We start from the raw sequence: 16590 nt of genomic DNA, 5'->3' as shown, positions 1-16590 counted from the left end.
TGAAAGCACACAAATTTCACTATCGTTGTACTCTCAAAAAGTTAAATACCCAAACCTTCATTAAGGATCAGGAATTCTCCTCCCGCTCGCCATTTCATCTGGACTAGTTGCATTCTAAATGCAGCCCAGGCACTGGCTTGGAGCTTAAATTTGATCGTCACAGAATATGGCATTATACGGGAAATCTATTGAAGTGATTTTGCTCAGAAGGGATCCACGTTTTAGCTTGCTTGCCAAATGTTTATTTAGATCATTTCTTTTGTGAAACCCCACTTGTACCGCTTGCACTTCCAACCCCTCAAATAATGTGACAAGTAGTTCTTCATTCTAGAAATATATAGTATACGCTAACAAAATCATCAGTTTTGTCAGCCAAAGACTTCTGGCGTAGGTAGTCACCCTCATTTTGACAACAGCCTTCTGAAAGAGGACGGAGGAGTGGACAGAGATTCAGGGCACCTTCTTGACCTTGGGGTGGGAAACTGCACCTAGAGGTGGAAGAATCAGCAATGGTCAACGGCTTGACGATGCAGAAGGCAATAGAAACCACTGCACTGAAGGTGCATAATGTGTATCCACAGAATATGTGGCCTATAATTTAGAAAGTGTCATCATGACCTCACCAGTCTCAAAGATTCCTGACCAGTACCACGTTCAGATCTCCGGGAGAGGAATGCAAAGGGGAAAGTGACCATTAAAAAAGACTGAATAACCAAAGGAAGGATAACGTTCTAGGAGGCAGGGCGTGGAACGTCCGAAGTTTGAACGTCGTGGGGAAGCTAGAATGAAGAGAGAAATGCAAAGACTAAAACTAGATATAGTGGGTCCAGTAAAATGAAATGGAAAGAAGACAGGGAATTCTCGTTAGATGAGTATAGGGTAACATCGACAGCAGCAGAAAATGGTATAATAGGAATAGGATTCGCTATGAATAGGAAGGTGTGGCAGAAAGTGTCTTACTGTGAACAGTTCAGTGATAGTGTTGTTCTTATCATAATCGACAGCAAACCAACATCGACAACGATGGTTCACATATACATGACGATGTAGCAAGCAGAAATGAAGAGATAGAGAAAATATGCGAGGATATTGAACGGCTAATTCAGTATGTAAAGGGAGAAGAAAATCTAGTACTCATGGGGGACTGGAAATACAGTTCTTGGGGAAGGAGTAGAAGAAAGGGTTACGAGAGAATATGGGCTTGGTACTAGGAATGAGAGATGAAAGGCTAACTGAGTTCTGTCACAAATTTCATCCAGTAACAGCGAATACTCTGTTCAAGAATCACAAAAGGAGCCGTATACTTGGAAAAGGACGGGAAATAGGGGAAGATAAGATTTCAATTACATTACATCATGGCCAGTCAGAGATTTCGAAATCAGATACTGGATTATAAGGAATATCCAGGAGCATATATAGACTCAAATCACGATGTACTAGTGATGAAGAGTAGGCTGAAGTTTAAGAGATTGGTCAGGAAGAATGAATACGCAAAGAACTGGGATACGGAAGTACTAAGGAATGAGGAGATATGCTTGAAGTTCTCTAAGGCTGTAGATACTGAGATAAGGAATAGCTCAGTAGGCAGTTCAGCTGAAGAGGAATGGATATCTCTAAGAACAGAAATCACAGAAGTTGTAAAGAAAAACATAGGTACAAAGAATGTAACTGCGAAGGAACCATGCATGACACAAGAAATACTTCAGTTGATAGATGAAAAATGGAAATACAAAAACGTTCAGGGAAATGCTGGAATACAGAAATACAAGTCATTGAGGATTGAAATAAAGAGGAAGTGCAGGCAAGATAAGGCGAAATGGCTGCATGAAAAATGTGAAGAAATCGAAAAGGAACAGGACAGAAAAGTCAAAAAACTCTTCAATGAAATTAAAAGCAAGGATGGTAATATTATGAGTGCAAAAGGAATCGTACTGTTAAATGCATAGGAGACAGCGGGTGGGTGAAAAAACTGCGTTGAAGGCCTATATGAGGAGGAAGACTTGTCTGATGTGATAGAAGAAGAAACAGCTGTCGATATAAAAGTGAATATTAGAATTAGAATTTAGAAAAGTTTTGGAAAGCTTAAGGTCAAATAAGGCAGAAGGGATACATAATCTTCCAACGGAATTTCTAACATCATTGGAGGTAGGGGCAACGAAACGACTATTCACATTGGTGTGTAGACTGTGTAAGTCTGGCAATATACCATTTGAATTTCGGAAAAATATCATCCACGCCATCCCTATGACTGCAAAGGCTGACAAGTGTGGTAATTATCCCACAATCAGCTTAACAGCTAATGCATTCTAGTTGCTTACAAGAATAATATACAGAAGAATGAAAAAGAAAATCGAGGCTGAGTTAGATGGCGATCAGTTTGACTTTAGGAAAGGAAAAGGCACCAGCGAGGCGTTCTCATGTTTCCACTGATAATGGAAGCAAATCTAAAGAAAAATCAAGACAAGTTCATGGGATTAGTCGACCGTGAAAACCATTCTACAGTGTCAAAGGAGGGAGGATGTTCGAAATTCTGAGGAAAATGAGGGTAAGATATAGGGAGAGACGGTTAATATACAAGGTATACAAAGAGTGAATAGGGAATAATAAGAGTGGAAGACCAAGAACGAAATGCTCGGATTAGAAATTGTGTGAGATAGGGACATAACATATTGCCCCTACTGTTCTGACTATACGTCGAAGAAGGAATGATGAAAATAAAAGACAGGTTCAAGAGTGGAATTAAAATTCTAGGCAACTGTATGAAAACTAGAACAGAAGAGAATCGAAGCGTCTGGGATGTGGTGCTACAGACGTGTGCTGAAAATTAGGTGGACTGATAATGTTAGAAATGGGGAGGTTCTGGGAAGAGTCGAAGAGGAAAGGAATCCATGGAAAACTCTAACAAGAAGAGGTGACAGGATGATATGACATTTGTTAAGACATCAAGGAATAACGTACATGGTGCTAAGGGCGCTGTAGAGCTAAAAGCTGACAGTCATAGGAATACTTCCCACAAACAGCTGAGAGCGTAGGCTGCAAGTGCCACCATGAGATGAAGAGTTTGGCACAGCCCAGGAATTCGTGGCGGGCTGCATCAAGTTTGTCAGTATACTGACGACTCAAAAAAAATTTTAAAAATTAAAATAAACTCAAACTCAACGACACACACAGTTAGTAGCAAAGTGTGCCCCAACAGTCGCAACAGTATATAGTATATCCTCCTCTGCCGACAAATTTGGCCTGCCTTCCTGCATGCAGTTACAAAGGTGCCAAATATCATCCTGCGACAGATCGCCCGAGTGTCTGGCCCCCTTTGTAGCATGGTTCTTTCAGGCCCTGAAGAGAGATTAAATTCCTGCTTCACCGGATATAACAGCCTGTCCAATGCACCAGGCACTGCTTACGTATCCTGCAGAAACTAGGCTCAGTCTAGCGGTTAAATATCTGTGTAGTGTAGAGTATGGCCAGAGGCTTTTATTTTTGTTTCAACTGTTCAGTGCCGGTCAGACAGCCAGTGAAGGTGGATGCTTCGGTTGTTGCAGCAGCATAGGCAAGTACAGCGTTCATTTGTGAATTATTTTTACGACCTCCAAACTGAGTTGACCTTTTTCTTGACATACCTCTGTGGTTACTAGATTAATCCTGAAATTTCTTGTGTGTTTGTGTACTTACCAGGCACAGTCTAACGTTTTAATAATTGTGTAATGTAGAGTTCCACCATCTTTAATATGGATAGTAACTGTGACTGCTGCGTTGGTGAGCTTTTGCTCCAGACAATGCTGGCTTCAGTGAAATAGTTTGACGCTGTGAGTGACCAGATGTGGAGAGCCGAGGACGTCCGGGACGCCCCACGTGTCCCTCAAATCAGTTCATTACTGCTTATGCCCGGTTTATCGCCCACACTGAGGATGAGTGGGACGTCACCCTAAGGTGATGCAGGCAATGAAGGACTTTATGAGGAGTCGATCAAAAGACCTGATTCCTCCGATGAATAAGTTTAAGGAGCTATCTGTGACTGATAAAGAACCTGAGTCAGATGCAGGTACTTCACCTGTTTTAGAAGAAGCCTCTCTGCTGCATGTTGCAGGTAGTTACAGTGTGTACGATTATTGCTAGTTGAGAGCTCCAACGTTAATCTTGTAATGGAGGCCCTCAGGGATACGCCTACCAAGGAGGGGAAGAAATACAGTGTGCGCTCTGTGTGCATACACGGGAGGAGTCATACAAGACGTGGAACATGAAGAGCACAGGGAGCAACAAACGACAGGTGCTGGCTCATGTTGGTACAACTGCAAGTCAAACACAGGACAGGGATTGACCTAGGAACCACAGGTCTTAGTCGTAGCTGTGATTGGAAGGAATCAGATCTCCAGGCGCTAATAGAAAGCGCTGTAGTAAGAGAATTATATTCGCATTTTCGAATATTGCTATACTTCGGCTACACTATGCACTGGTGATAATGAAAATCAATGCATGGACCAGGACTCAAACCCAGATCTTCCACCTTACACGATTAGTTGCCTTGAGCACCTCGGTCACCAGAGCATGCTCTCTGGACCGACTCAAACTTCCATATGTCACCGCTACCGTCTACAACTTACACTCGCACAGATACTGTGAATCCTGTGCAGATAAAGACGTATGATCAAAATCGAAGAACAGTTATTAGCGTTGACGTATGGAAGTTTGGGTCTGTTCTGGGACCGTGCTCGGTTGGTCGAGACAGTCAAGGTGACTGCTCGTACAAAGTCGAAGATCAGGATTCGTTTCCCAGTCTATGCAAGTATTTCTATTATCACCAATGAACAGTGCAATCGAAGTTTAGCAACATTCGCAAATGTGAATATGATTCTCGTATTTCATACGGCTGTCTATCACTGCAGTGCCTGTCCCTTCGGACATTTGCAAAGAACATTAGAACAACACAGGCACTGCATAATGGTGTAGAAAGCACTAAAGCACAAATCGTTATAGATACAGCCAAAATTTTACATAACAGGGTAACGGTGATCAAAAAGGATTGGTTAAATACGGATGGTGGTGACCTCTTTCTTACTGTTACAAGTAGTGTATACTGTAGCGAAAGTAGATAGTTCCTGTAAGTTAGAATGGTTAGTATAAATTAATATTTGGTTGCTCTTACATACATTTTATCTCTGACGATAAAGTTGCCATACAGTTCAAAGACGACTTGAATCTTGTTTTAGATGCGTACCCCATTCGCACAATTATACTTGGTGCTGATCTCAATCTGCCCTAGATATGTTAGCGAAAATACATGTTTAATATCAGTTATAGGCATAGAACCTCATCCAAAATCGTACCAAATGCGTTCCCCGAAAATAATTTTTAAGAGTTGGTTCAGGAGCACTATCACTTAGAAGATTTGGGAGACAACCTGAGCAGACCTGTTAGATTGTAGCAGATGATGCTGGCATTTAGCGATTAGTAAAGTCATCAGATGATCAAAACCCAATTTTACAAAGTGATTTAGACAAGATACCTCTATGGTACGAACAGTGGCAGTTGACCATAAATAATGAAATGTGTGGGATCATCCGCATGAGTACTAAATGAAATCTGCTACATTTCGGTCACAAAATTCCTCATACAAATCTAAAGGCTGGCAATTCAACTGTACACCTAAGAATTCGAATTACGAACCAATTACATCGAAATGCACATTTAGATAATGTTGTGGGGAAAGCAAGCAAATGACTTCGTTGTATTGACAGAACTCTTACAAGATGCAACAGATCTACCAAAGAGACTCTCTACAATACACTTGCCTGTCCTCCGCTCGAGTACTGCTGTGCTGTATGGGATCCTTGCTAGACAGGATTGACAGAGGACGTCTAAAAAGTTGAAAGAAGGGCAGCTCATTTTGTATTAACGTGACATACGGGAGAGAGTGCCACGAACATGATACGTGAATTGGAGTGTCAATCATTAAAACAAAGGCCTTTTTCCTTGCATCAAGATCTCATCGCGAAATTTCCACTTCCAACGTTGTCCTCCAAATGCGAAAACATTTTGTTGACACCCACCTACGGGACTGTAATAAAATAAGAGAAATAAGAGCTCACACAAATAAGCTTTCGTTTTTTTTTTTTTTTTGGCGCTATGTTATTTAGGAGTGGAAGGGTAGTGAAATAGTGTGAAAGTGGTTCAATCAATCCCTGTCGGACACTTAACTGTGAATTGCGGAATAATCACGCAGATGTATATGTAGAATGCGAGCAAAATGTACTGTATAAATGATGCCCACTCCTCCCACCAAATGGATAGTGTAATTTTTCCTCCTATCTATGTAATTATGTAGTTCTCAATTCGTTCGAGCAATCAGTCATTCATAATAGGAAACCCAATCATAACTCAGTCACTCAAAATGATTCAGAAATTTTACTTGTTAGAATGAAATCAGGCGATGATTCTTCTTCTCTGCAGGCTCGTGCGTCTGCTAATCTGTACAAATAAAATACCTCGTAATTTTGGGAGCGTTGTATAATCGGTCGGGAAACCACAGATCAAGCGGATATTTGGCTTTGATGAAGTTTAACCTTCCGAAGAAGTAATGGAGCTCTTGGATCATTAGATGCAGGTTCGTATCCAGTCTTTCGGAAGTTCCCTTCTGATTAACAACTACGCAATATATCGATGAATATCATTAATTCTCAAATGTCAAATAATGTAGAATGGTAGGCGCTACACATCTATTGTATGAAGGAGCAATATATATCTATATCCCTTTTAATCGTACAATTTCGTATCAGTTATCTTTTGTCATAAATCGCAATATTCAAATTACAATTCTTCAAACAAAGGTCAGGATAATCGGCACGAAGACAATCTCGGAAGGTTTTTTTTTTTTTTGACAACCACCAGAGAGAGTACTACAAAGAATAATTATGCGCTCCTGGCATAGCTATTGTATGAAACTACTTTGCGCATGGATTCTGCGAGTATGAAGATAGAAAATCAGTAAACGTCATTCAAGGGTAGAATTGTATCAGAATAATTCATCGAATATAAAGAGATATTACAATAGGCAACTTATTATCGAAAATTTGTCAAAGGCTTTGCAGAAATTGCGTAACCATTGACTAGATTACTAGAAACAGGAGTTACATTTCAGTGGACATCAGAACGTCAAGCAGCGTTCCGAAATTTGGAGGAGATACTGACTTCAGATCCTGTACTAATTATTCCTGGTTTTACTTAATAATTTATATCATTATATTATTATTAAGAAATAAAAACTTTGAGGTTCGCCGATGAGAGACAGCAAAGGACCTGGAAGAGCAGCTGAACGGAATGGACAGTGTCTTGAAAGGAGGATATAAGATGAACATCAACAAAAGCAAAACGAGGACAATGGAATGTAGTCGAATTAAATCGTGTGATTCTGAGGCATCAAGGGATCACCAATTTAGTATTGGAGGGCAGCGCGGAGGGTAAATATCGTAGAGGGAGACCAAGAGATGAATACACTAAACAGACTCAGAAGGATGTAGGTTGCAGTAGGTACTGGGAGATGAAGCTTGCACAGGATAGAGTAGCATGGAGAGCGGCATCAAACCAGTCCATGGACTGAAGACCACAACAACAACATTATTAAATGATGCAAGCGATACAGCTTTGGGCATCATTTTCAATCAGACTGTAGACGTACAAAAATATTCTGTAGCTTGTGTGCCCCATCACTTGAATAAAGCTGAGCGCAATTATCCTGCTACAGAAAAGCGGATGTTAGCTTTGATGATCATATTCCATATTTACATTGCTACCAATATGGCCGTAAGTGTGAAGTCATTATAGTTCAACAAGATTGGCACTAAAATATTTGTGAGTTTCAGTATGAAGTACTTCACAAACCTCGTATCAAACACACGAATGTGGATACGCTCAGTTTGCTGTCTTGCAAGCATCGGGATTGAATTAAGTAGATTTTAAAAGGACACAAGCAGTGGATAGAGAATGCCAAGCGTACAGTAAACCACCATAGTTTCTTTAGCAAGAAGAGATACTGTGCAAGTCGGCTAATGCAGACCATCGTCATCATTCCTGAAACACTATGAACTGAGGTTTACGACCAGCACATGACGATACTATCAGGATATGGAGACAGGGGAGCTGCTGAAGACGAGACGCAGAAAGATTTTGGTGGAGAACACAATGTGATGTTGTGGAGCAATATGTCAGATATTGCATTCCATGTCCTCAACGAACAGATTTGAGTCAGCTAAAGGTGCAGCTTCATAGATTAGCAGACTCGAAAAAACATTTTCAAAACGTATGACTTGACATATTGGGTCTGTTTCAGCATGTAATAAGTATGTACTAACGATCATCGACCATTTTTCAAGATACTTTGTAATGATAGCAATACCGGATCAAAAAGTGAGTACTGCACTTCAAGCCATGGTTGACAAATGGATAATTGAGTATGTTGTACTAGAAACTATAGTAACAAGTCAAGGAACTAGTTTTATATCTAATCTGACGAAACAGTTATGTTGCTTACTGAAAATAACGAAATCGTGTTTTAGTTCGTTCCATCCAGAAGCTGATGATAGTATGGGACGAGTCCACGGTACCATTGTGAAAATGTTAATCCCCTACGTGATAGTCACCTTTTGGACAGGAATGTCTATTTAATATGCCTGTTGAGTGTGTACAACTAAAAAATCCAGGGTATAGTCGATTCATTATTGCAAATAGCTGCACCTTTACAGCAGAAAAAGAAATTACCAGGAAGATCAAGAGTATCACAAAGTGTACCTCATGAGCTTAGATCTAGGGATAAGTGATAAAGTAGCGGTGTATTTTGTTTAATTTCGTGTTGGATTACATCGATTGATATTATGTTTTTAGTTTTCTATAGTAGTTTTCAGTGAGATACACATTTTTCGTAAGTAGGGGATTCTGGGTAATTTCTTTCTCCTACGTGATGTCGACGCCACAATATATTATCATGGCTATAATGTTCTGTTATGTGAGTGAAGTGCCGGCTCGGTGGCCGTGCGGTTCTGGGCGCTACAGTCCGGACCTGCGGGACTACTACGGTCGCAGGTTCGAATCCTGCCTCGGGCATGGATGTGTGTGATGTCCTTAGGTTAGCTAGGTTTAAGTAGTTCTAAGTTCTAGGGGACTGATGACCTAAGATGTTAAGTCCCATAGTGCTCAGAGCCATTTCTTGTGAGTGAAGCAGAGGTAATTGCAATCCAGCCGTTGGAAAATGGAATCTGGGAGGAAAATCGGAGTTTGCAGAGTATGTTCACAAATATATCTATGGAAACAGTAAAAGGGGAAATGTTAACACATGTACAGAACGGATACCAGGAACTGAAATTCTCCTATCAAAAACTTTGTGCTCAGTTACAGCTCATCACAGAGATTATTTCAGAAACTATTACAAAAGAAAAGAGGTCGGTCAGATGCTGGTGGGAAATTATTAAAAACAATATTGGGGACAGAAGATAACAATGACGTCACAGATTTAAATAGTACAATAGGGATAATACAAGAAATGGCAAGGAACACAGAAACCGCTTTTAGTTGGCATATTACACGAACATGGAACAGGGAGTGTCAAGCAGAATGATAAGTATGCACAAAATAACAAGAGTTGCAACAGCATATGCGAGAAACGATCGCAAGATTGAATAGACCTAAGAGAGATATTGAATCAGTTATGGACGTTAGACGAGAAGCCGGATTGCTATGCAAACTAGCGAGTAGCTTAGGGGGTGCAAGAATGTAAATTGAAAGGGTACAAGAAGCGAAACTCTACGTCGCACATAGACAGATAAGTACAACATTGTTAAAACGACAGTAGTTTCTGTTGGGATTGCAGCAAAAGGAAAAAGAATTTCTAACGGGGATGCAACAGGTTTTACCATTAGTTAAAAGTAAAACAACGTTCTTCTTCCATGTTCCTACAGTTCATGTTTATTCAGATCGAGAAAGACTGTAAATTAACATACAGTTTTCAGTTTCAAGTTTAAATTCCGGTTACCATTGTTTCACAATCCATATGTATGTCAAATGGAAAATTATCGATAAGTGGATACAAGTGCAAAGTAATGAAGTGTAACTTGTCAGAACAAAGAGATACACATGATGTTATGTTAATAGGAGCTCTCACAGTTGTGTCAAGAAGTTAGTCACTATTTCTCCCGTTCAGGTGGTTCAAACTGAAATTCAGTTGTCCCTAGGAATTACGGAAGCTCCAGCGTGTAAAAAAGTAGTATCAATGCCGCAACCATATTTTCTGGGGATTGGCAGTCATAGGTTATATTCGATGTTTTCGCCAGAGACAGTAATAGTAAATTACTACAGTAATACCACATTTAAAAGGATGAAAAAATTAGTGGTAAAACAAAGTAATCTATTAGTATATGGAACCAAGAGTAATGTGGCCGGGAAAAAAGTTTCATCTGCCTGCTACGATTACAGATACCACGATAAATACGAGAACTCGACCAACGTTGAATTGGCCGGAGAAACCTTCTAGTGTGTTACCTATGCAAAACGTAACCTTTCCGAATAAAGCTTTAGATCGCACTCTACCACGGACAATAAATGAATTAGTCATTGCACAAAGAGGTCAAATTTCTGTCGGTCAAATGGCTGTACGGAGATAGCAAGAGAAGCGTAAACAAAATATCGTTACAGTCTATGTATCAACCACTAATGTTATAGAGATACTAGCTTTTCTCCATGCAGTCTCAGAAAGAGAATAAATCGTGCAAAGGGGACAACCGTCCATGAAATTTCTTCGGAATGGTTTCGTACCTGTAAGTAAAAGATTTTAAAGTAAATTGTAAATAGAAGCAAGCTAGAAAAATAGTGTTGAGCTAGGATAAACGAGCTAAAGATGGAGAGTAGATGCAAATATGCAAGATAATTAACCAAACAGAGAGAAAAGGATAAAATTCGGAACGAATTTTGTTAAAATGCAGGGGCATGATACTCGACAAACTAGTAAGGAAGTGGAAGAGTAAAATTTACTAAGTTAGGATAGTCAAGTGGAAATATCAAAAGCTACTAGCCAGGAAGCGTAAAAATTTCAGTATCGTTACTTGTCCAAGAAGACAGTAACCTTGACACCCATGTGTGTGGCTGTGAGACATTTCAGCAGAAAATAGTTGGAAGAGCACAGGCTGACCTGTCTTCCTTACACTCGAGGCATTACATAAGAGGAAGTATGCAGGACACAACAACACCTAGCAGCAGTTTGACTAAGCAGTGAAGACGCGGTAACAAATTCGCTAAGCAACTGAAAACTGCTGACAGTTCCAGAAGAGCAGAAACGAAGTGTCCATTATGAATGACGTCATAGAGCAGAGCCTCTCCTCAGCAGCATAAACACTCCACACCTACTAGCTTCGAACACTCGATCAGTATGATGAATGGGATTCATTTTGTTCGCACTTGATTCTCTGATTATAGTATGGTAGCATCTTTTATGTGAGATTGTTCTAGTGTTGCTCTTATACTTGCTGCCTCACGATAAGGTCAGTGATCCGAAAATAACATGATGATCCAGGGACTAAAAGACGTTCAACCACTAGCACAAATCTACAACTTAAAAGCTTATGCAAGAGTCTAGAAAATACTAGAAAAAATACAAAATTTTAAAAGTTTCAGCAATAACATCTCGTCATCAGCCAAAACAGATCCCCACAAAAATTAACACTGGCCCTCTTGTCAGAATACAAAAGGCATTGCCGCAAAATAGGCAGTACCAAAATGAGTAGATCACAGGCATTACAAAAGAGTCAGTACATAGAGAAAAATGTGGAATACGTGTAGAAGGGCCTATTCGAAGAGGGTGGGTGAGACCTAACATCGTTCGGGTGACAGGAAGATGGGGCGTTACGTAGAAGTTGGTAACACAGCCTAAGTTCGTTTTCCCTCACCTCAAGCTGTTTTTCCTCCAGCCAATGCATAACCGGTGAACTGGAAGTTTGTTCTTCTGTCACTCCCACAGAACTCCTTGGTGGCTACAACAACTCTTTCCCATGACCCTTAGTGACTATCAGAAAAAACCTCTGTTCCAGTTTGCTGCAGCAAAGAGAGAGTATCCTAAAGCCTCTATACCATTTTTCCCGTGGGTGTATGTGTTGAAAGAAGAGCACCAAGCGAATTGTAGTTGATTAACATCTCCAATGGTCTTACCTCATCTTCTCCACCAACTTCAGAATCACGAATAATTCAGCGTAGTACACTGTAGACGCATCTGGTAAACTATCCAGGCAGCATGAACACGAGAAACTGCTGGACAGTCAAGGGAATCTATCTTTTTCAAGTCCTTGATATTCACTGATTTAAAACTGAGGCTTTCAACTTAAATACTACCAAAAAATCCTAAAAATCATTTACGGAGAGATTCATATTAAAATTAGTTCTCTTTAAATCTATTCTGGGGCTTGTGAGAAGAAAAGGTGATGGTTTACACCACATATGAGGTAGAACATTACTATCCTCGACATACATTTCTAATTTATGGCTCATTGCAGGGATCCAATTCATTCGATTTTTCTCTAGTAGTACATCTTTAAGTTAATAATTCCGCTTCACAAAGAGAAATTTTCTTTATTAGTTGCTATAATAAGTACACATATCACTGACTTCAACGTGGTAAATTTTGCTACGTGACGTTGAAGTGATGAGTTTCGAAACCCGTACGCTATCTCCATTATGTAATAGTACGAAGCTCCTTGACTGAAGGCGAGAATGTTATTAGAGCTCTGGAGTTGTATTCATCAATAGGGGATTGACATCGCCGACCCGCTACTGCGACTAGCCTGTGTCGTTGATACCTTAAATTAGTTTAATCCACTTCATCAGAGTATTGTTGACGTATATTCGGGAGGGGTATTGAAGATCCCATTCGACATGCTTGTGAAAATTGATCACCACTTTGTCAGTAATGAACTAGCAGTTGTTACAAAAGAGAAGCCTTGGTTTACCCAGCAAGAATCCAATCCACTCACTTTTTTTTGCAGCACCGTTTTTAGTCTCCTTTTGCTAAGGAAGAAAAAATTATTTCAGTGGGTGGTCGGTGTAAAGGCAGGAGCAGATAAATAAATCCAGTGGAATAAAAACCGCAAATAGCTGTATGTAAGATACTTTATGGGACCACAATTGGTTTTGTAGCTTATAAAAACTTCTTAAGGTGGATACGTGATTAAAAAGAGGGTAATGTGCGTCTATGTACGTTACCTCAATTCCAAATGACGGGAATGTCAAATAAATATACGTTACGCCATATTAGAGCCAATTGTGATGATGGATAGAAGACCCACTACCGGTTGTCCAAATGATAGTAACACGCCAAGTAAGCGTACTGTCTAATTTTAAATAGACTGAATGGTGCCATCAACATCCCCCGAAAATCGAGCTGGATTTGAGGATTAATAAATGTTAAGTTATCAACTTTCAAAAACACAAAATCGATTGTATCCAGATATCAGTCTTATTTAAATGGAATACTTTTGTTACAGCAATAAATTGGAAACAGTTCCAATAGACAAGTGTTAACGATGGTTTTCGAGCATTATTCCTTCATTATAAGGCAAATTCAGGAACTGCTGGAAATCACCTCCAGAGTACTCCCTATTTCTGAGCCCTGTGCTAAAACCACTTCCCTGGTACCTGGCTGAAATATATGGACTAGTAGTGTGCCTCTTCATAAGGTTACCAAGTATAGTGCTGTCTCCGTGATGCAAACTAACACCGTTCCATTGATTCCAACCAAAAAATTTTGGAAGGCACCTCTGGGTATCAGACTAATCTCAGAACTGACAACATCCTCCCAAATATTCCCAGTTTGAAATGCCATTTCCCCAATGATAGCGGCAGACTTCATTGCAAATGAATTGCACTTGTCTAAGGATCCACTCTGTCTGCTTGGATTCGGAATAAAACATGCTAAATAATAATGAAGTTACTCAGAATGTGCAAAGAAAAATAAGAAATTCGGAATTAGTCGGTTACTAACCTGTCACCACAGTAGAACAGCAAAACTCCAAACGGTATCGACGCAAATCGGCTGATAGAATAGAGCTTGTTGGGGTACATCCTCTTGTCGCACACCCAGTTCGCCTGTGAAGCGGCAGTGGAGCTAAACCAGGTGTCGTCGTATTCCCATTCGTGGGTACAAGACATTGTCACATTTTCATTTCCAGGCGTCTTCATAAGGCACTTGCTGTATCCTCTTTCGTCTCTAGAAACACAAATAATTTTAATCAACAGGCAAAAAATTCTTTGTGCGTCACTTCACCACGTGTGGTTTGTGTACAAAGATATCAACCATTACGTAAAGGGTTACACTTGAGTCACTGTGCATATTTTCGACTTCCATTGACTAAACTAATTATGTGGAATACTATGTAGTAGACGTATAAAATTTTTCCACTGTCATTTGCTTTTGAATTCTGACAAAACACGGAAAATACAGAAGAAACATAGAAAAATAGGGAAAATAAATATAGTTTCGGCCACCTACTGTTACCTGTACGTTGACGTATTTCAACGCCTTTCATATTTTGTTCGTAAATGAGATGTGTGGATGAAGCTTGGTGCACAATGTATTGCGTAATTTGTTGGTGACTAGATATCAGCTTCACTTTATCCAAAAATCGCTCCTGCCAAATCAGTTGTTAATGTTCGATTTTAATTGTCTCAGGCTTTTCGAAAATTATACAGATCCTTTATTTGTTATTTTTACATTTTCACTGTTTCACACCCTAGAAGAGCGCCTTCGTACCGATGGAAAAGAGAACAATTAAACCCCCATTCTGTAGTAGTTTGGCAGTAAATCAGAAAAGAAGAAAAACCAACATCAAAAATCAATTCAACATCATTGTGCTTCTTCCAACAATCTTAAAATTAAAAATACACAAACGAATGCAGAACTCTTCTGATATTAATTGGACTAGTATGAATAAAACTGTTCACAACCAAACAGGCCCAAAGTTCCTATTTATCATATTCCTTTTTTTTTTACCGAAACCTCTGGTACCCATGTTTTCAAACTTAAGCGATATGCACAAGTTGTTTATTGTTGTTATGTAAGGAAATAGTTCTCAAGACAATCCTTTATAAATTTTCATAAACTATCATTGCTGGAGTTTTAAATAAACCAGGCCCATTTTATACACTGTTTCTCCATAATACATTGACAATACTAAGGCAGACAAATCATGGAACAAACTAACTGACACACTGCAGCTGCTAAATATGAGTATGGGTACGCATTTTCGAGATAAAACCAAGATTGTTCATAATTATCTCTCACTCATTATGGCCATCGAATTTCGCTTAGTAATAAATAAAACTATATCATTAAAACATTTATCTCTAAACCATATAACACGTTTCTGAGGTCTTCCTGCACCGCTAGTCATTGTGGATAACTTTTTATTTAAAATTATCCATAGTGTAACCAACAAGAAACCAAAACACCACGTCGAAATTATGCACGTACCATACCGCACTTTCTTTTAACTTTACAAATACTTAATATTATTGTAGTTCACTATTTGAGTATGTATTTGTGAATGACTTTTTCTTTTGATACATTGAAAATCCAGGAGGAAAACGTTCAGAACATTTTAATTATGAAAAATAAAGCGCAATGTTTCAATAGGAAACTCCAAAATTGTTTCTGGCTTGTTTGTCTCACTTAGGGTTTGTTAGACTTCATTAAGTCTATTAGTATCTCAATTTCTAATTATCGTACAAGTCTACTTTTATAGATAGTGAACTGCACTACATTATGAGCAATATAGAATGTAAACATTAAACATATGTCTCCATAGGAAGACGCTGTGTTTGTCCTTTTGTGGTATAGGCTGTTTTAATACGTTCCTTCCTTGCAACTATTTCTGACCTTGTTACGGAGAATCTCGTATTTTACACCGAGTAAAACACCATTTGCACATTGCGTACGTTATTTTGTCACCAACATACAAAAACACCTCTTAGTAGGATGTCTACGGGCAGAGTGTGTTTAATTACATAAAAAATATGCATCCAAGCAGAATGACAGTTGTACTGTTAATGTACAGCCAATACAACAAAAGACCCTTCGTCACTTACTCTTCAACATTTTAATATACTCTGATGATCCAAGACATTACCATTAACTGCATAATAGCGTGTTATTCCACCTGTGGAAAAAATGGCTGTGAGGACTATGGGACTTAACATCTGAGGTCATCAGTCCCCTAGAACTTGGAACTACTTAAACCTAACTAACCTAAGGACATCACACACATCCATGCCCGAGGCAGGATTCAAACCTGCGATCGTAGCAGTCACACGGTTCCGGACTGAAGCGCTAGAACCGCTCGTCCACCGCGGCCGGTCCACCTGTCGAACGTGATACTGCAGCTATTCTGCGTGCCGTGGATCCTTAGTATGTTGCAAAGGTGTACGATACCATATGTCTACGTATAAGTCAACGCAGTTCACGTTAATTGCTGGCCGGTGGTTTATGGGTCCGGAGATGGTGTCGCATGGCGTCCCAGATAGGTTCCTTCAGGTTCAGACCAGGCGCATTTGGCAGCAAATACATCA

The 16590-nt window shown here is 39.6% G+C and overlaps 1 protein-coding gene across 2 annotated transcripts in view; it reads right to left on the bottom strand.

Annotated features, from left to right (window-relative positions):
* LOC124606665 (solute carrier family 22 member 7-like) overlaps positions 1–16590 on the bottom strand; it is an 87055-nt gene that overhangs the window by 45536 nt on the left and 24929 nt on the right. For both annotated transcript variants that reach the window (XM_047138676.1, XM_047138677.1), the window contains exon 3: positions 14009–14233. In XM_047138676.1, the coding sequence (XP_046994632.1) occupies positions 14009–14233 (225 nt within the window). The remainder of the gene's footprint in view (positions 1–14008; positions 14234–16590) is intronic.

This window comes from Schistocerca americana, chromosome 3 (assembly GCF_021461395.2).
Source record: "Schistocerca americana isolate TAMUIC-IGC-003095 chromosome 3, iqSchAmer2.1, whole genome shotgun sequence".
Lineage (NCBI taxonomy): Eukaryota > Metazoa > Arthropoda > Insecta > Orthoptera > Acrididae > Schistocerca > Schistocerca americana.
The sequence above is the reverse complement of the archived record's forward strand: the minus strand, read 5'-3'. Positions and strand labels throughout refer to the sequence as shown.